The sequence below is a fragment of the Homalodisca vitripennis genome, chromosome 6 (assembly GCF_021130785.1).
Source record: "Homalodisca vitripennis isolate AUS2020 chromosome 6, UT_GWSS_2.1, whole genome shotgun sequence".
In the NCBI taxonomy this organism is placed as follows: Eukaryota; Metazoa; Arthropoda; class Insecta; order Hemiptera; family Cicadellidae; genus Homalodisca; species Homalodisca vitripennis.
The window spans coordinates 11,209,834-11,230,918 of NC_060212.1; the positions used below are offsets into that span (position 1 = coordinate 11,209,834).

A 21,085-nucleotide genomic window follows, 5' to 3' on the forward strand; every position below is an offset into this window, starting at 1 on the left:
ACAAAATTAATGTTGCCCATATAGAAATAAAGCTTCATTCATAAGTTCAGGTCCAGAGATCAGTTCATTCTCAAGATACGTATCGACAGATATAAATTTTAAAAATTCCAGCCCCTTGAGTAATGTCAAGCCAATAGTGAATGAAAATATTAAACTGAACTGTTATTGGCAAATGTTTTAAAATCTCAGAGCACTGAGTGTAGATAACTTCCATTAAATACATAAATGATATAAAAATAATTGTAGGAACAATCATAGAAGATTTACAGCAATAAAGTGTCATAAGATTTCAAAAGTAATTCTATGAGAATGAACAATTTCACTGCAGTTTTAAAAATACAGTCTTCTTAAACAAGTGTTTTAAAATCACATGAAAAATTGTAGAAAAATAGTTTTATTAATCATATAAAACATTTTGTTTAAAAAGTGTTAAGAAAATCAGAAAGAAAATTTGTACTGAAATTACAATATATTTACACTTTGTAATGTTGAGTCAAATCGTTATATCACACTGAGTTATTGTAAGTAAGGGAGGTTTAGAAGCAGCCAATCAGAACTGCTGCTCTATCTGCTGAGTAGCGTGCTGCTGTTGCTGCTGAGTTCTCTTGCCGCTCTGAGTCTGTTGCTGCTGATGAAGATGTCGGTTGTAGAAGTCATCAGGAGTGACTGAGTATTGCAGTACGTTACCCTCGATGTTGGATGACACTTCAGCCCTTCCATTGTACGGGTTCACCTGGGGCCCATCTCCAATTGGTTCCACATCTTCTCTGTTAACAAATTTGAATTTATAATACAAGAAGCTTTTCGTTAATATTATAATCTTCACATACAAGTTCAGCAGTAGAGTTGGTGTTGGAGCACACTAGAAGCTCTCTTCCTGTCTTATTAAAAGTATTTCATTAAGTTTGGTATATTTAAGGATGAAGTTCTAATCTTCGGGCAATAGGTCTAAACACAGATACAAATTAAAACACTGTTTACACAAAAGTCTGCCATAAAAGATATGTTAAATTTCATTAAATAAAGGAATATTTAATTCTTGTGTACAATGAGGACACCATGTACGTAAATCTTCAATCAGGCCTGATCAATATTAATTCAAATCCCATCAGAGCCTGAGCTAATCTGATCAATAATGATTAAGTAATTTGTTAAAAATATTATGGGATTTATTAAACCTGCTCGAATAGATTTGATCAAGTTTGATAATAGGATTGAGTAAATGTTAAATAAAGCTTGATCAGAGAAAGTTCTATTGCTCTATTAAACTTGATATTTTTTCTGAAAATTTCATTGAATATTTTTATGATTGAATTGTAATAGAAAGTTGCAGAGAGAAGAAAAATACATATGAAATAACAACACAGATAATTTGTAATTGTGTAAAAAGTGTGATAAAAAAGGGCAGAACGGTGTGCAGAATTATTTTTAGATATTGGAAAATATAATATTTTTAATAACAAACAATATGAAAAGTAAAAGTTTTTGTAATAATTTCAGTTCTCTGTAAATGAGCTTAATTGTTTGCTGTATTTCCTGACATGAATTGAACTGAGTAACTGCTAGAACATAACATTGTACCTAAAGTACTAACCATTGATTTATGAAGTCTTAAGAAGAGTTGGCTGAATAATGTATACTTACTTGACAACTCTGTATCCATTCTCATCAGCCTGGTAATGGACAGTTCGCTTGAAGTATCCATCCGAGTACGAGTAGACTCCCTTCAGCTTGAGTCCGTCCCTGGTCTCCTCTCTGATGTGCTCGTTATCACTGATGCCATCGGACACTGCAGCAGAGAATGAGTACCTGGCGTTCTCCGCTTGATGACGAATCAGTTCCGCATCGTAGGTGCTCTTGGACTTGGGCTTCAGGTTCTGGCCGATGGTCGACCCCACGGTGTCCAGGTTCCTCACAGGAGCAGGAGCTACATTGGTCTGTGGTCTCCTGGGGGTCTCCACGGGGACAGGCTGAGCGTTCAGGAAATGTCCGGGCTGAGTATTGGTCTGGGGCTGGTCAAAAAACTGCTGCTGCGATATCACTTGCTGCTGAGGCTGAGGTTGTACAGGCTGAGGTTGAACAGGCTGAGGTCGGTATTGCTGCTCAAACTGCTGCCTCTGTGGCTGTCTCAGCGCAGGCTGGGTGCGTGTAGGCTGTCTCAACTGCGGTTGTTGACCGGTCACTACAGGTTTACGTATGGCTGGTGCGCTAAACCTGTTCAGAGTCAAAATATAACTATGTGAATGTATTTAGCAACACAAATTTCACATAATTAGATATTTCTATGTTTCAATATAGTCATAATGTATGTAGTTGCTTGTATTTGGGATGTCTGAAGAAGGGGTTTTTGGCTGTAATAAATAACTGTAATATCAACTTACTTCTAACTCCAAAGATTTTCCAAATTACTTTAATTCTATTAAATCTTATCTTTAATAGTTATAACTTAAAGCAATGTCATCTCTGATTACAATAATCAATTTTATGATTTACCAAATTGACAATAATAATTATGCTATGCTCTAAGAACTATATTACATTACTTCACTATACCAAGTCCTTTAAATGTTATAAAACTCTAGTTAATTATACACTAAAAACTATAAAAAACAAGTTTTAGTGAAAACTCACTCACACAATGATGAAAACTTATTTTTGATCATAATTAATATTAAAAACAAGATTACTTTTTGTAATCCTATTAGTAAAGTGTGAACTATCAATATGTCCTTTAAAAAGAAAATCATCCTTCAATGTTACTATGGTTGGAAGGATTGATTCAATGTGAATGTTGAGTTTAGATCCAGTTCACATTTCTCTTAGTGCATCGTCTGAAATCTGAAGGTGTCACAGACCTTGCTCGTAGAATCTAGAGTCATTGCATCGTTTTGATATCAAAGACATCTATACTACAAAATATAGTGTAATTTAGTTGATGTGTTTTCATTGTCTCATGAGGTGCACAGTTGTAGAATATTTGCAGTTTTAGAGACCAGTGAGTGCGACAGGCCCCTGAGGTCTGTATGATAGATGTACTATGGCAGAAACTTCCCTAAGTTTCTTGGTGACTGGATGAATGGTGTGGTAATGCATAAAGGACACAGACATGCACTCATTTTTGTAGAAGGTTTAAAGATGCTTAATTTACTTTTTAATAAATTAATTATAAAATACAGTAATAATAATTGCATTTACATAATGTAGCTACAATAAGCAGAGTTGATTAAATGCGAATGTTCAGCTCTATTTCAATTGTATAACTGTGAGAAAATGATACTTCACCTAGACTACACCATATTAGTGGTTTAGGTGTCTCTGATGTCAAAATGATACAAAGGGTATGTTTTGAAGTACTTTTTGCTGACTTTTTAATCTCTTCTGACAAACATGTTCCAGGAGTCAAGTTTATAACAGCATCAGATTTCAGACTTGACACGAGGGCTATCTTAGCGATCAAACTGGTATATTAAAATTCGATTGAAGAAGAAGTTTGTTCAAAACAATACAGGTATCGTCTTGCTCAAACAAATGTTAATGAAACAAGCTAAATAGTACTGATAAGGGTTATCATATCACATGTACTAGTGGTGTAACTATGTGGGGATAGAATCTCCCCAAGAGCCCATAGAAAATTTAAAATATAAATAAAAAGCAATCCGATTTGTTTTAAATTGTGATATAATAATCTATTTAAAATACTCTGTGTAGTTAGTTTTCAAAAAATCTTTACATTAATCTTTATTAAAATATTGGCTATTGCTATTCAATAAGGTCATATCATAATTGAGATTCTAAATATTTTTTGAAACAAAATTTTAAGGGAATTTTTTTAATGGTCAAAACGACATTCACTTGTAAGTATTTAGGAAATCATAGTTCGTAGACCAAGTATGAGAAAATAAAGAGATTAAATTTGTTTCTTACTCCCTTTTGGTCACAATTACTATGTTTAGAGTTACAGGCCTTGTCTTTTTTTTTGGTTTATGAAGTCCTAGCTAATGCTCAACTACAGATCCAAAGCTTAGTTGACATTTCCGCACCACCAACAAAGGCTATGTAGGTGGGTGTGTTGTCACTCTGTACATTGTACCTTTCTTCAGTCTTAGCATTTTGACACCTATACATTTCTCTATGAAATTTGAATTAAAACAACTTTGACTCTGACATTTCAGCGCCATCCAGCAAAGCTCAATTTAGGTACAATTTGACAGAAGATAATTTGATCCCATGTTCTTCCTCTTCTCTAGAGAATTTAACTTTAAGAATGTGTGTGAGTTAGTCAGCATAGAAAGTTGCAACCTAATTAAAAAGACTTGACTTAGTTGACCAACCTGGGGACGTCAGACTGGAACTGCTGCTGCCCTTGCTGATACTGCTGATCTTGCTGATAGTGCTGAGTTTGAGTGGGGGATGAAAACCTTTGAGAGGTCTGGAAGTTTGTCTGACACAATGCTACAGACACCAGTGACAGCAGGACCACCTGTGAACACGGCATTCCTTGTGTTATCTAATTTAGGAACTACATTTGGATTCTGAACACTGCCAAGGAGGGTTACTACAAAAACAGTCATGTATGGTTTATGGTGCACTATGAACTATTATGGATAAACGAAGTAGTGGTATATATAGAAAATTATTTAAGGGGAGAGGAGTTTGATACACTGGATAGTTTAGGAAGTATAAATACCATGCAATAATAGGGGCTCTGAAATCTTCCCCCCTGCACTACTGGGTGCAATTTTAATGTTTGTTTTTAAAAATTTCGGGGAGAGGAGTTTGATACACTGGATAGTTTAGGAAGTATAAATACCATGCAATAATAGGGGCTCTGAAATCTTCCCCCCTGCACTACTGGGTGCAATTTTAATGTTTGTTTTTAAAAATTTCGGGGAGGGGAGTCTGATACACTGGATAGTTTAGGAAGTATAAATACCATGCAATAATAGGGGCTCTGAAATCTTCGCCCCTGCACTACTGGGTGCAATTTTAATGTTTGTTTTTAAAAATTTCGGGGAGGGGAGTCTGATACACTGGATAGTTTAGGAAGTATAAATACCATGCAATAATAGGGGCTCTGAAATCTTCCCCCCTGCACTACTGGGTGCAATTTTAATGTTTGTTTTTAAAAATTTCGGGGAGGGGAGTCTGATACACTGGATAGTTTAGGAAGTATAAATACCATGCAATAATAGGGGCTCTGAAATCTTCCCCCCTGCACTACTGGGTGCAATTTTAATGTTTGTTTTTAAAAATTTCGGGGAGGGGAGTCTGATACACTGGATAGTTTTAGGAAGTATAAATACCATGCAATAATAGGGGCTCTGAAATCTTCCCCCCTGCACTACTGGGTGCAATTTTAATGTTTGTTTTTAAAAATTTCGGGGAGGGGACTTTCCCCCGAGCTCCCCTCTTATTTACGCCCATGGACTGAAGTATAGCACCGTTGCTAGCTACACATTTATCATTCTTTTATGGCACAGTGAGGTTCGGCTAAAACTTAGAGAACTTAATAGTGGACAACTAAGGGGGATGCTATAACATATCTCACGGAGCCCGACACAGGTATGATCTTGGTTGTATTGATGGTATGTTAATATTACATTTCTAAAGCAAAACTGCACTCATCATAGATATTTTTTTTTGTATTAATGCAATAGGTAATTTAGTGAAGAATATGAGTTTACAAAATTTGTTACCATTCGCATGGAATGCTCGACAAAGTCTGGCCAATACACCATATTGGAACTTTAATATGAGGTCTTTACCATCCAAGAATTCAAAGGAAGAATAATTCTAATTGTGTGGTTCAAACCATCTTTGAGAACTGAACTGAAAAATATACAGTTTGATTGCAGAACTAATCACAGCCCTGTATACATAGTTAATTGCAGATAATGTTTTTGTCTTCAACATGATTGCTAAAAACTATATGATGCTATGCCTTTCTTTATATCTATCGACTTTTCGTAGAGAAATGATTAATTTATCGTTAGTCACTGAATAGTGTTGAGGATGAACAAAGATAAAAGTTAGAAATATCCTTATTTCTAACTTAATATATTTTTTCCTAACTTATTTCAGCACTCCTGTGTTAGGATTAGAGAAAACCTTTACAAACAAAACCCAGGTCAGCCATTATTACCATCAGCCATGTTCACCTTGCAGATAAGGGCTGTTTGAGATATGTGTAATGTAGTTCTACCAGCTAGAACCAGTTGTAGATCTTTATTTATTCAAAATAGTAGCATCACTTTTCTATGTATTTATATTTTTCAATTATTTATGTATGACTGGAGAAACGTACATAATTTTACATATAATAGTGACGTACACAATAATTATGATACCAGAAATAAATGTATGTTGAGGTTGAGGACCGAGTATCCATCTCACAGCAATGCCAGGGAGAGCTTTGGGTACACAGCTATAACAGTGTACAACTGCCTACCTGTTAATATTAAGAATTTAGATTATAATAGTTTCCAGTCGTAGCTAAGGGCCATTTTTGTAAAATGTTGTTTTTATAAAGTAGATGTTTTTTATAAATCTAAGTTAGAGTAGCTTAACTATATTTTAAACTTAATTGTCTGAGGTTTTTAACGTAAACCTTTTGTAATTGTTTTTTGGCAATAAAGATTCTTGATGCTTGTCCATTGCGCACACCACCGAACTCTTTTCTTCATGTACAATTATGCACCTGGTAATGTGAAACCATAGATATCATCAGGAGTAGTACATAATGTGTGAGAGAAGAAGGGGCTGACACCTAAATACGGGGTGGAATCCTTACGATAATCTTTACTCAAAACTAAAACTGATGTTGGTATTACATATAGTTTAATTATTTGTAGGCTATTTGAGAAGATTTAAAACTTATAGCTTAATTTATAACTATAAACCAATGTTAATCAGTGGCGGAACTGGAAAGGGATGAGGGGGATAGGACTCTCCCAAAAAACCTGCAAAATTTACAAATATGAAATATGCCTTTATTTAAGAGGCGGAGTTAGGGCTATTTAGCCCTCTCTACCACTCAACCTCAAAACATAACAGCAATCCAATTTGTTTGAAAAGCAGTAGTTGAATGTTTTAGCTTATCTAATATATTTAAATTGATGTTTATTCTATACCAAAATGTGGTTTGCTCTTAATCAGATTCCTCCTCCCCCAAAAGTCAAGTCCTAGTTACTTGCTGACAATAAACTACCCATATGTAATCAAACTTGCCCTCAGAATACACGTGGTTGATTATTTACAAGCATATGTGACAAAAAGCAAAGTACCGAAACATGGAGAACATTCCATACTTTCCCATTATCAAATACCTCTCAAAAGAGTGTTATATAAATAAAAATGTATACATAATGACCTAATTAATATCAATGAACATTGAATAATATGTACATATAAAGTATTTATCGTGTAATCTAATCTGCTAATAATATTAAATTAAAATAATAGTGATTGTTACTTTGGTTTATTTTGAATAAATTAATAAACACATTTTGTTAGTAATTATTGTAGTTAAATAAAATTTTAACATAAGTTACAATAAATAAATGTACATAAAGGAAATAAATATGTTTAAAACACTATATAATAATGTTATGTTAGGTTATAATAATGTTTTAACAATATTTGATTTTGTACTACTTTAAAACAAACAAGTTCGAATTCACTACAACCAATAAGACAGTACAGTTAAGCAATAATAAATAGTTACTACTTCATGTTTAGTTCATAATTACGTAATAATTATTTAATATAGTCTTATATTTTGATCTGTAGAAAGTTAATATTGTATGATATTGTTAACGGGTTTTTTTATTCATGGCTGTGTCAATATGTAATCTTAGATATTAGTTTTTGTCTTCATATTTTGGGTTTCTCTATTTTTTAACTTTTATAGTGTGTCTTAGAATATTTCCAATTGGTGAAAATTAGAGTCAGTAAATTTCCCCTATAATATACAGTTCATTAGGGCTTTCATGGGGTAGAAATAACATTAACTGTATTTGAGGTTATCCGTTACAACAAGGAGAGGTCAACCGAATGTCGACATAGATCTGATTGGCTGAATAACTGGAAATGTGTTTTGAACATCTTGCTAGCTAAATAGTTTCGTTGCAACATGAGCGAAAGTGAAGATCCGAAAATAACTGCTTGAAATCCCGAACTTTCACATGTCTCTGGTTTCACAATAGAAACGTGAAATACTTTTCAACAGCTGTTAGTAGGGCATTCGTTTAAAGTCAAGCAAAATATGGCAATGCTGTTTGTTATTATAGTACAGGGGTTTCTCTTTGTTGATGTATTTGAAAGTTTAAATTTTTAGTTTCATATATTGATCAGCACCAAGTTCTTGTGCTAGAATTTACAGTAAATGTACATTGGCATCAAACGGAAAAATTGTAACCAGCGTTTGTGGAATAAAAAAACTGTCTAAAATATAATCTTTACTAAAAACTGTTTTTGTACTTTTGACTTAGTCTTTGAGGCTTCCCAGATTTCTCTATGGGATGCTATAAATCTGATGAGGGGTGAAATTATTTAGTGCAGTAAAGGGAATCCAGTGTTTTAACTTGAATTGTCATTCAAATAAAAACACAATAATAATATAAATATAATAATAAATAATTAATAAAAATTATAAATAATATAATTAAGTTTTATTTTATAAAAAACACACATTATTATAAATTATTTTTTTATTAATTTTAGTATTTTATTTCTAGTATTATTTAAACCATTTTATATTTTTATATCAGCATTCTCGATTATCATATGTTTTGTAATTTGAATATTGTATAAATATACCAATAGGAACCTCTCTAGCACCTGACTCGATTTGTAATATTAAAATCAAGTAATTACAATCATATACCTGTTTGTTAAAAGAGTATATATTAAATATTACAATTCTCGTCACATCAATGGGAAACAACTAGTTTAAAAAATTTAATTGGTAATAAGTTCCGAATTCGTGCCTGCTTCATTAATTCTCTGTATTACAATTACTTAAGTTTTTAAACCAAAACTGTCACACCGCTCCACATTATCTGAGTACAGAGCTTTATAATCTTTCACTTCAACATATTGTTAATTTCACGCATAGTTATGTTATCAAGTCACTGAATAGTTGTAACTAACCAACACATTTCACATTTCATAGGAGTAAATTGTAAACGATGTTAATAAAATCAGACTTGATATTTTAAATCTGTACAATAAGTTGAGTAAAATTAGTTCGTTGCAAAGCTATAGATAGTCAGATTATAACTAAACTTTTCAAATTTCAGGATTACCTTAGAAGGAAGTACAAATACAAAGTTTTCTCCAGTTTCAGAATACGTCATTGAAACGACCACAGACGCATGTATCAATGTATGCGCTATGCGCCTTGCTCTTTTTATAATTACTTGATTTGCTGAACGTAATCTGTTAGCGCTATTAACAAATAAGAAATTACAATTTTATTACTCGTTTTTGTAAACTCCACTAACAAAATTTGTGATGTGTGCATTTCAATAATACGTTGTACGAATATACATCTGTATTTTAAGCCGTTTTTAATTTGGCGCTGTAACAAAATGCCATATTTTATACACCATATCCCCGATGCGTAACACTTTATACTATTTAAAAATAAAAGACCAATCCACTACCTCACCATAAATCCTATATGTATCACTGTCGCATAAAAAGAAAGATAAATTTAAATACGATTTGGGCGTTAAACCGCTTCAGAATAGTAATTTATAAAATGTGCAGTAATGCTACGTTACATACGTAGGCCTATTTAGTTTAAACAGTTTCGTAATAATATTGATGCAAAAATTCCGCCCAATATTTCATACTGACGCGACAAAAGCAGCAAAATGTCCCAGACTTGGAATTTTTGAACAGCCTTATTATAAAAGCAGAACAACATTGAAAATATAGTTCTATAATTTTATTTCGCTAAATTTAATAATATCTTAAATAAACAAGTTTTCAAATCCAAAAATTGTAGTTTTTAATCAATTTGGTTTAATGACAAAAATCTTTTCTTTTTTGCAGTTTATGACAGTGCACAATTCCTAACAAATCATATCAATAATCTGTTAAATCCCTGAACACGTACGTAAGCGTCTAGTGACGATAGGTCGCCCCACGTCTAACTTGGTACGTCCTAGCGTGATCAGTAACTTCAGAAGTAGGCTACGTCGTCAGAGTACGCATATTTTAAGAGCTCTCGCCGCATTTACAGTTCCGACGATGAAATGTAACGGAGGAACGAGAAGCAAAAATATAATCAATAAATACAAGTTCGGAAACGTTGTCATTGTAAAACTGCTTGATCTTCGAACATTCCTTTGGCTTCGGAGGTAGACATGAGCAAATGTGAGTCAAATAACGTATATAATGAATGTCGGTGCCCATTTATTTCCTAAGATCGCCTAATCCTTCAAAAAAGTTAGTCCTTTTGGAATGTAAGTGGTCTACATTTTAACGTAAATCTGAATCACTTGGATTTCGGTACAACTAACCTGCCGACTGAAAAATCAGACTCCAAATTCTCACGTCTCATCGGCAAGGTCCGAATGATATGTTTATGGGGAGATTACAAAATAAAAATTATGCATTGGAGACCGAGAGGATTTATTTTTAAAATCTAAACACAGCTCTAAAAATGTAAATAGTAGGCTACTTTACCTGCAATAACGTCCACCGTTGATCCATGGTTTCGTTATGGTAGCAGGAGGGAAAGTGTTCTCTCCTTAAATACCGACCCGCCCCCGCGAGCGTTACTATTCTAGTAGTCAGGAAGTGCTCAGGATAACCATTGAGTAACTGATTTCTTGAACTGCTATCACGTACACTTCCAATTAGTAATAATCTAAACTGAATTAATCGATTATATTGTGCTGTATGAGAAACATTGGAATTTAGCTTTGGATTCAGTAATAAAAAGTCATTATCTCTCAGTTGAGAATTCCAATGACAATTAAACAACATTGATTGAGTAATCATTTGTAAATTAGAACGCCAACGAGTTATTTAGGTAGTTAGATTATGTTATAGTTTTTTTTTTTTTTTACCAAGACTCAAGAGTCGTATTAAAAAAGATATTTCGTAGGGATTCCAATATAATTATACTCTCTCCGCCTCAGTCCGAAGAAGTAGGTAGGTTTTATGAAAACTAAAATTACTAATGTTTTCTCATAGAATTTACATCTATTTAATATCTCGAAAACCATTCAAGATAAAATAAGATATTTATAACTAGATTTTAGGAAATGTTTTAATCGTTCCATAGTACTTTTATTTTTCTGTCTTCATAAATAACAGAATTGTGAATTTATGTAAAGTTTGAACAGCCGCTGTAATGGAATGAAATAGCGTATCAAGCTGACCATAAATACTACATAAAATACCTTCCAAGAGAGGAGCTCGGAAATCTTGCCTTGGGAATTTGTTGAGCTTTAAGACCTACAACAAACTACTGGGTGCAATTTTAATGTTCTTCTTTCAAAATTTTGGAGAAAGCTTGAGTCCATGGAGCCCCCCCCCCTATATACACCCATGGTTTAATTGATCTTAAATAACATCTGCAAATTATTTAGGAAATGTAATAAATTAATGAGTAAATAATTTCATGTATGCACATGTACAGTAATATACATTTAAGTTACAAAATAATGAACTACTAATTTTCCAAATCATAGTTTAAATTCCTTAAAATCCTCTATATTTGTGCCTAAATTTCAAAATTATTTCTTGGAAGGACCCCTGATACCCCCCACTTGATTGCACTGTATTTACTCTTTCTTGAGTTTCCATCTTTATTTTTCTGTTTGAATTTCAATTTTAAAATGAATGTATTGCCATGTTTCTATAACAATTCTATTCTAAAACATTACAGAATTCAAAATGGAACAAATAACATAAAATGAGACGATAGTCCATGTTAAAAATCAATACCTAATACAAGGTACTATAATACCAAGCCTTCACATGTTATAGTACTGGTATCTTTTCTAGCTCACTAGAAGTGCTAAACTTATTCCAGCATAGGCGTATATAAGGAGCGCACCTTGAATTTTTTAAATACAAACATTGAAATTCCACTTAGTAGTTTGTTTAAAGGTAGAAAAGTTATATGAGATTTTAAAACTCAACAGTCCCAAGCCTCTATTTTGGAGGATATTGTATACCTCCTAAGCCACCCTGTGTGTCAGCCCCTCCCACCCCCCAAAATAATGTTCTATATATGCTACTAGTTTCTGGCATCAACCATATGGTGCTAATTCCAAATATTCTTATATATTAACTTCACTTTACAAAGTCCTAATCAATCTGCTGATTTTGATACTTAATTTTGAAATAATACTTAAATGGTTTTAAGTTGTCATTTAGTTGATTTCTGTGCAATATTGCTGTGGTGAGGTAAGAAACATAAAATCTACTAGTAAAGGAACAAAATAACAATAATGGTAATAACATGACCAGTTTGTATAGTTTATCACACTATTAGTTAAAAATTGTAAATACTGAAGTTTATAAAATATATTTATAGCATGACATATTTAAATTTGTTGTTGAAAATGGCAGCCACTCAGAAACTAGGTACCAACTCTTGTGCATAGTACCCAACCATTGTTTTAGTTCAAAGGAAAATGCTTTAGCATATACCTAATTAACCTGCCTGCCATTCCAGTTTGTATTATTTACAACTGAAATTACAAGAACTTACGTATGGTACACTTCAAATAGGAAAAGTATAGATAATACTATTATTTTAATCAGCTCTCAACAGCATTTTATAATTTTTGTCTTACAGTAATGCTATCACTCCTTAGTTATAATTGATAGTTAAGAATATTGAAATCTTTGGTCATGTGTAATAATATCACCGTTTTTATGGATTTTAAAGTTACTTTTCCCCAAAATGTTAAGTTCGGGGCAACAAAAATGTTGATGATTCGGCAAGTACGGCTTCAAGTTGCAGGTAAGTCACCAATGATACAAAAAGTAATTTCATTCTAAAATAGTTACAACTTGTACAAAGATAAATTATAACTTCAAGTGGACTCCATATTGAATGGAATCGACTAAGTGCCTCTGATTTTCGATATTTTTCTTTTTTTGTACTGTTTCAAAATGATATTTTAAAAAATGGGCTAGCTATTAAAATGTTTTTAAGGAGTAAACGTTTTGTAACAGCAAGCCAATAGTGTGGCAGCTATACTTGTTTTCTAGATCCTGGTGAAAGAAGAATGATCAAAACTAGAGGATTCCTAATTTTTCATTCAAATTAGCAACCAATTTAAATGTTTACCTTCATTTTTAAACTGTTCCCATTTTGGTTAGAGTAGTCAAAATAATTTTACCTCATCAAGACTTTAAAGCTCAGTCATTTAATCATACCTAACTTTAAAAAATACCTTCATTTACCTTTTCTTTAATTATTTTACTTTAATATTTTGGTATTACTTGAAATTTATTTCATTACAAGTTTTTAAATTACAAAATGAGGGGTAAGCAAGGTAATATTTTAATCTATCTAAAATGTCTTCGGAGGTATCCTGGAGTATGTATTTGGGGTATTGTACTCACCCAAAAGTGATTTGAATATTTTCTAGGGTAGGTGGGACCTTTGCAACACCTAGTATTAATGTTGTTGAGATGAAGAACAAAAAACAAATAAAGTGGTAACTGTGAATGATATTGACTGTAAAATATACAAAATATTGTATGAAATTATTAAAATTAAAGTATATTATTTAATACAAGAAAGCAAAAGAAAAAAAAATGGATACACCAATAAGAAAAGAAATAAGCTAAATATTTGTAAAACTCTTGAATAAAATTATAAACAAATGGTTAACATTTTGTGTCATGACTGTTTTCAAGTTTCGGAAATTTTTTATACAGGTGGGAAGAATATTTCGTAGTTACCACCTCTCTGTGTACTGTAACAAATAGTGTTGTGAGTGTCTTATTGGAAAATTCCAGATTTTGTCTATTGATTAACCAATTAGTTATTTTTTAGGAAACTAAATTAACGTGCTGTAATTGTGTGTATACAAGCTAAGCCTTAAAGATAACTGGTTCCTCTTGAAGCATTACTGCCAAAAATAATTAGTAAATATTACATAACTTAATTAACATTAAATTGCTTTCAAAATACAAAAACAAGATAGTCTTCAGTAGTCAGCATTTAAATTTTTTCATTAAAATATAAAATTATGGAAACATTTATTTGGACTCACCTGTAACAGGATTAAAGCTGTTTTTCAGGTAATTCATGATAAGAAACAAGACATTTTCAAGCATCTGGGTCCTGAACCACTTGAGCTGTGAATGTCTCTGGTCTCTGGTACACAGACAGTATAATACTGTTTGGGCAATATAACCTGTACATAAACTATAAAAACTAACATCCTATTCTACATACTAATAGGTTATCCACTAATATCTCTACCTATCTATAATTTTCCAGGCTCTGGGATAACTCATATCTAGATTTTGCAGGTCCCTGAAAATACTCTCTGCCTCTGGAAACACTATTAACTAGCTAGGGAAATATTTATTTAGTTCCACTCAGGAGCATTTGATCACTACCTGCTTATCTATGGAAATCTCCAGCCTATGAAAGCTTTACTGTTATTTGAATTCTCTAAGCTTTCAACATAGTTAATTTTCCTCTATTAGTTAAACAGTTGAATCATAAAGGATAGTCTACTGAAGTTATTAGGTGGTTATGATATTATCAAGATAAAAACAGTTGTGTTATGTATAATTGACCATATCAGATATGACTGAATACTTATTACATTTGGTATGCCCTAAGGGTTCATTTTTGACCCTCTAATTTTTCAGTAAGTTAACAATATAAACACTGCACTGAATACTGAAGTTCCACTCCTATACTGATGACCTATGTAAATATTCTCATTGTAATTTCAGTAACATAAGTCAATCTCTTAAAAATATTAACTTACATTTTTAACGTATTGTGTGTTGAACAAAAAAACTGTCCACACTAAACAAAACCTGCAATAAGATTTTTTTAGGTTTTATAATAGCATTGTTTTTTTGCTATTGTTAATAACATGAGTGTTGTTTAAAATAACAGAATTCCAAACATTCTAAGTTATTATCTACCTTATTGTTTAGTTTGAGGCAGGTTAGACACATCTCGCCTTACTTAATTCTGATATCAGAGTTTCCTGATCATCACTTTGGTTTTCTGATTATGAAACTGAATTTGCAAAGAAAAGAAGGTGATAGACTGACTTTGTTTATTTGAAGTCAAATTATTTCTATTATTAATAAAATAGAATAATGTTAATAAAATGTGTTTCTCATAAGAAAATGTATACCTTGAAGCCAACTTTCAGACAGAAATCAGAAACTCTTTATTACAAAATTTCTTATAGAAATGTATAGCGTCAGTTTACAGTGGATACAATTCAAATTGTATACAAAAATAATGTCACTCTTGAATGTCTTTCCAGTGCACATATTCATCTAGGGTGTAGAAGAGTCTTGATGTCAGCCAGTCATTCAGCAGGGTTGCTACAGGAGTCCAATAATGAAATTCCCTGACTTTTCCCTGATTTCCAGACCAAATTTTTCATTTTTCCCTGACTTTTTTCGACGCAATCCCCAGGGTTTTTGGCAATTAATGGGTGAAAAAAAGCGGTGTTGAGGCTAACAGGGTGGCAAATATAAAAAAGCAAAAAATAAAGTGAACACAGTTTAATATGTACAAAAAGACTGACTTAAATGATCTTTTACAACACAGAAGTAAAATATGCGCCACGTCGTCTGCAGGCTTGGACTCGGGGCGGCAGCAGTAAGTTTATTTGTGTAAAGGGATTTTATATTTTTCCCTGACCAACGTCGAAATTCCCTGACTTGAGACCGGATTCCCTGACTTCCCTGATTTCCAGTCCTGTTTTTTTCCCCTGACTTCCCTGACCTATAGCATCCCTGTTCAGCGATGCCTTCAGCTTCATTCCTTTAAGAGCTTTTAGTTCTTGTGGTAATATGTTGTACAGCTTCTTGCCAGCATATGACGGTTTTCTTTCATACAGTGTAAGATGGTGGGCTGGTAGTGGGTAGTTTGCAGGATGTCGGGTGTAGTAGTCGTGGTGGTCAGCAGCTCGAGGTAGGTTCTTCCCATCAACATACAGTATAACCTCCCGAATATAGAGGGCAATCACTGTCATGATTTTTAGGTTCTTAAAGGCTTCTTTACATGTGTCTCTGGGGCCCAGGCAGTTAAGAATCCTTATAGCTTTTTTCTGAAGTCGCAGTAGGTTCTCTTGAGTTGTTCCTCCCCAGGCGGCTATCCCGTATCGAATATGAGTTTCAAATATTGCAAATAACACATTAAAATTACATCACTCTAAGAGAACTAGATACATGTACTGGCCACTTTAAGGGTCTGTATTATGGTTAGCTGATGCTGATTTAAAATGTATTTATGTGTCTGATTGTTGGTTTGAAGTGTGTCAGGCTAGCAAAATTATAATCTGAAAAAAGTTATAGTTTCATATTTTTAACTCTCGTGTTATCCTCTTATTTCTACCTCCATTAAAACTAGTGGGACAGACAAACAAATTCATTCTTAGGGGAAATTCCTTTATTCATATCAAGAAAAAATATGTTGTGTGCTTATTCAATGCAAATTCAATTTCAGCTCCTGGACTATCAGCAATATCCTTCTGTTTCAACTTCCAACAAAACTAATGTGGCTGACAAAAAAAATTCCTCTTCAAGAAAAGACAGGTTGTGTGCCTGTACCAATACAGTGTATATTGGCTCTCAGCTCCTAGACTAAGAGGAAATTTCTAGATGTACTAAATTATTTTAAATACTTTTAAAAATTAACTTAGACAATTTGTGTATGTTTTAAATGATTTACTAAAAACCATAGAGCCATTCAACTAATAACTGATTTCACTGTTATCATTTTGGTAAGATAGGATTTTTACACAGGAACTTAATATCAAATGAGTCTGCTCCATTTTGAAAAAGGTGCTGGAAAAATCCAAACAGTTTTTGCCAAGTATCAAAACCCAGTATTAGAAAAATAAATTTAAATTATTTTTTATCATTAAATACAATACAGTTTTATATTTCTAATGATTTCAAGAAATTTTTAGAATTGCTTTCCTTTTCTTCTTTTATTTTTGGAAGCTAATTCCTTGAGTTCTTAGTTTGGTTTCAGAAAGGAGAATCCAATCTCAATGGATGCTACCAATAGATCTGGACGAAAATTTTTATAGCATTCTTATAATAATAAGCCCTTTTCTTAGGTTACTCTTAGTGACCTGAGCAAGGTCTTTGACTGTATTAACTATACTGATGTATTAATTACATTAAGATAATAATTATGGGTTTCAACATAAACCTATTTTGAAATTGTACTTACATGTAGATGTGTCTGTTGACAAGATCAGATCAGACATACATAAGTAAGGAGTTCCCCAAGGTTCTGTGCTAAAACAATTAACCTTTATTATCATTATCTTTATTATTTGCACGTATTTTATTATAATATATTATGTAATATATAATGTAATATTATTATGTAATAGAAAGCACTTGTTAAGTACAAAGATGATACAGCTGGATCTCAATAGTTCTGCTTATTTACGAAAATTGAAAAACAACTTTCTAAACACACTAACAGAGACCTCAGGTTTAGTTCAAATGAATTCTATTGCAATTATATATTGTACTATGGTATCTGACACATTTTGGTTATAAAAGATACAAAACTGCTTTTAGTCATTTATTTGGGTAACTATTTAATCTTAGGATTCCACATTGATTATGTAGTAAATTATAAAGTTTCGATTTTCTTACCAAATGTACGTATACCAGAATTCTTAGAGTTGATTTTATTAAAATTGTATATCTAGCTTCTTCCAGTTATTTTTAGATATGGATAGATATATTCATGCAAATTGTAACAGAATATACAAAATTTTAGTGCTTAAAAAAATGTAATATAAATATCAACAATTTTTGACTTTATACAACAATGCACGCCTGTTTAATCGATTAAATATTCATACCGTTATTACTTTATATATTTTAAATCTAGTTTAATAAATTGGAAGCTAAAAAGACAATTAAATTTCACATTTCTTTAGACCCTTTTTGTTCAAGTTACTATAACTATTTGTAAACTCTTTCTTTAATTTTACAAAACAGTGAATTTATTAGAAATGGTAACCATTTAAAATATTACAAATGGCACCATTACATTTGAACGTATAGAAGGAGTCTTTATTGGAGTGCTAACAATGGTGTCCAATCTCTACAGCCTTCTCGCTTTAAAACTACTTTATAGCCATTTTGTATACACTTTTTTTAAGCTAAGCTCCTCAACTTTGTGGTTTCACATAAACTAAATAATTGACCATCCACTGATGTAAAGAAATGTCACTCCCACAATTGATAAAAAAAACAGTTAAGAATGTGTTTAACATTCGCTAGAACCATGGGCTTATATAAGCTCAGGAGACTCAAAAGCCCTTTCTCCCTGAAATTTTGAAAGACAAACATTAAAAATGCATTCAGTAGTTTGTTTTAAGCTAAAACACATATTTATGAGGTTTAAAAGCTGTGAATAAGATAGTCGACCTCATTTGGAGGGTGTGCCTCTTTTATACTTCCTAAATCATCTAGTGAGTCACATCCCCTAAAATAGATTTCTACATAAACCACTGGCTACAACATTAATTTCAAATTCATAGTTGTTAGTTTGCTAAGGAAACTTCATTTCCACAAACTTTGTGGAAGAAATGTTCTTGCATTCTGAGGACAGAACCCTTATTTAATCCCCTTAGAAAACCGAAATGATAATATTTATTGTTCGCCCAGTCAATGCACAATAAACTCCTCATCCTCCTTTTTGAAATCAGCACTGCTATTCTTACATACAAAAATAGTATTACTATTTGAGAAGGCCGGAAGCATCCTGATCTCACTCGCGGTAACTTACCTGTGTCTTATCAATTGAGTTAGATATGAAGAAAACATTTGTTCAAACAGCAGAGGATCATTTAGTTTTACCTCGTTCATTGATTATTGTTTGGCTTGTAGTTTAAGTGAGTTTAATTTAAAATTACGATTTTTTTATTTGTTTATGGTATCTATCATTTTTGGCACTCAGTGAGTCATTCAAGTTTTAGTATTACTTATTTAGTGAACTAGAATATTGATTAGCAATAGCAGATTTTTGTTAACCGTAACAGTACTTTTAATCTAGGATTATAAATCAGAAATTGTTCTGCATTTTCTTTCTCAGCAGCATCTTGCTAGGCGAGGTGCTGATTAAGGTCCAGTTTCTGCTGATTCCAATTCATTTCGAACATGGCACACAGCTCAGTGCTCAAATTTGCTTGATTCTCCTAAACAACTATTTTATTTTATTTTTACGAAAGTATTGTTAAAATTAATCAATTGCTCTTATGAACTATTTTCTATTTAAGGACAGTACCCATAGACTTCAAAACATTTACCTGACTTTCAAAATTACTTCTCCCCTTTCCATAGTTTGTTTCAATTGATCAGTCCTGCTGTTTAAAACACTATTCTCTTTCCTGAGATCATCTAATTTAGTCCTAGATCAATTACTTTATTTTTATCAGTAACATTTTCAATATAATTTGACAGGACTTATATCAATGCCATAATTCAACAGAATGCCTTAGGTCAACAATATTGTGTTAGACTAATTAAGTTCTTCAAACCACACTTTTTGAAACCGCAAATACAAATTTTAAAAAATTTGTATTTGAAAAATGTTTTTTTAACCTAAAACAGTAATTTGAACATTGTAAGTGTTGGGTAATTTATCCCATAGTAGAGCAGCTTTCACCAGCAGAATCCCAATTTTGGACAAAAATTTGGTGTATCACAAACCATCCAGTAAGTGAAATGTATGATGACACACATCAAAGAGGGAGTCTACCCTACAGTAAACCAAATCTATATATATAAAACAAAGTTGTGTTAGTTACACTATTTATAAGTCAAGAACGGCTGAACCGATTTGGCTGAAAATTGGTACGGAGGTAGCTAAGAACTGGGAGAAGGACATAGGATACTTTTTATCCCGTTCCCGATTCAGGATTCCGCCCCACTGGTCTCTAAAAGTTACAGAAATACCCGTAAGAAATGCATTGCAGCAAACATATGTTATTAAATGAAAGAGCCTGTTCAAATTTAATCAGCTGTTCTTTGTAAACATATATAATGCGACAAAAGAAATATATGTTTATATCATTTAATTACTATTTTTAAATTTCTTTACACCTATAGTTTGAAAGCTTAGAGTAAGCTTAAGAGAAACAGCAAATTTTGTTTCAACTGTTTCTGCAATCACTGTTAAACATAGACTTTACCATCCAGATAATACAGTTCAAATTTGACGTAAAAATTCACCTTTAACTGCAATATTTATCTAATATAAACCATGCTCGTGCTTGATCAGAAGAACAATGCAGATATCAAAATTACTATCTTACGTTGGCTACAAATATAAAGAATGTTATAAAACTAACCTTAGTTGTTTTTTTTGACAGAAGTTTGGTTCTCAAAACTCCGTGCGTACATATTCTCTCGATCGAGACAACAAAGCAAGCTCAATCATGGCATCGGAGATATAACTAATTCGATCCAGAAGTGATACACGCGCAAAGCCTAAAATAAAAACCATACGCAATTTCGCTTTAAAACATCTGAAGCTCATAATCATTAGACTGTAATAATATGTACCTAAAATATGCCTATTTTCGTTTCAAAATTACATTGAGCGCCATCATTTATTACATTGTATGTGCGCTAATGAATTCCGACTTTTTGACTCCTGTCCACGATGGTCTAATATAGTTAATTGTATACAAAAAAATAGAATATTGGAGAAAAATTCCAGTTATTTCACAGGTGCATATTGAGATTGTTTTAAAATTTAAATCTTAAATAGATCATGAGTATATTTCAGTGACTATCATTTATCTCAGAAGGGTAATAACGACGTTCAAAAGAAATATGCCTCCTATGTCCCAATTTTTCT

At 32.3% G+C, this 21,085-nt stretch overlaps 1 protein-coding gene across 1 annotated transcript; it reads right to left on the minus strand.

Moving 5' to 3' along the window:
- Positions 1–438: 438 nt before the first annotated feature.
- On the minus strand, positions 439–11,023 carry LOC124365146 (mediator of RNA polymerase II transcription subunit 15-like). The gene is made up of 4 exons (XM_046821099.1): positions 10,696–11,023; positions 4,332–4,480; positions 1,645–2,214; positions 439–767 (listed from the first exon to the last, which is right to left on the minus strand). The coding sequence occupies exons 1-4, from the start codon at positions 11,011–11,013 to the stop codon at positions 551–553; spliced, it is 1,254 nt and encodes a 417-aa protein (XP_046677055.1). The 5' UTR covers positions 11,014–11,023; the 3' UTR covers positions 439–550.
- Between the last annotated feature and the right edge of the window lie 10,062 nt (positions 11,024–21,085).

Excerpts from the sequence above, each read along its gene's own strand:
- LOC124365146 (XM_046821099.1), bottom strand. The coding sequence starts at position 11,013 with ATGATTACTCAATCAATGTTGTTTAATTGTCATTGGAATTCTCAACTG. Across the intron at positions 2,215-4,331 it reads TTCCAGTCTGACGTCCCCAG|GTTTAGCGCACCAGCCATAC; the intron begins GTTGGTCAACTA and ends GACTCTGAACAG. Across the intron at positions 768-1,644 it reads AATGGATACAGAGTTGTCAA|AGAAGATGTGGAACCAATTG; the intron begins GTAAGTATACAT and ends ATTTGTTAACAG.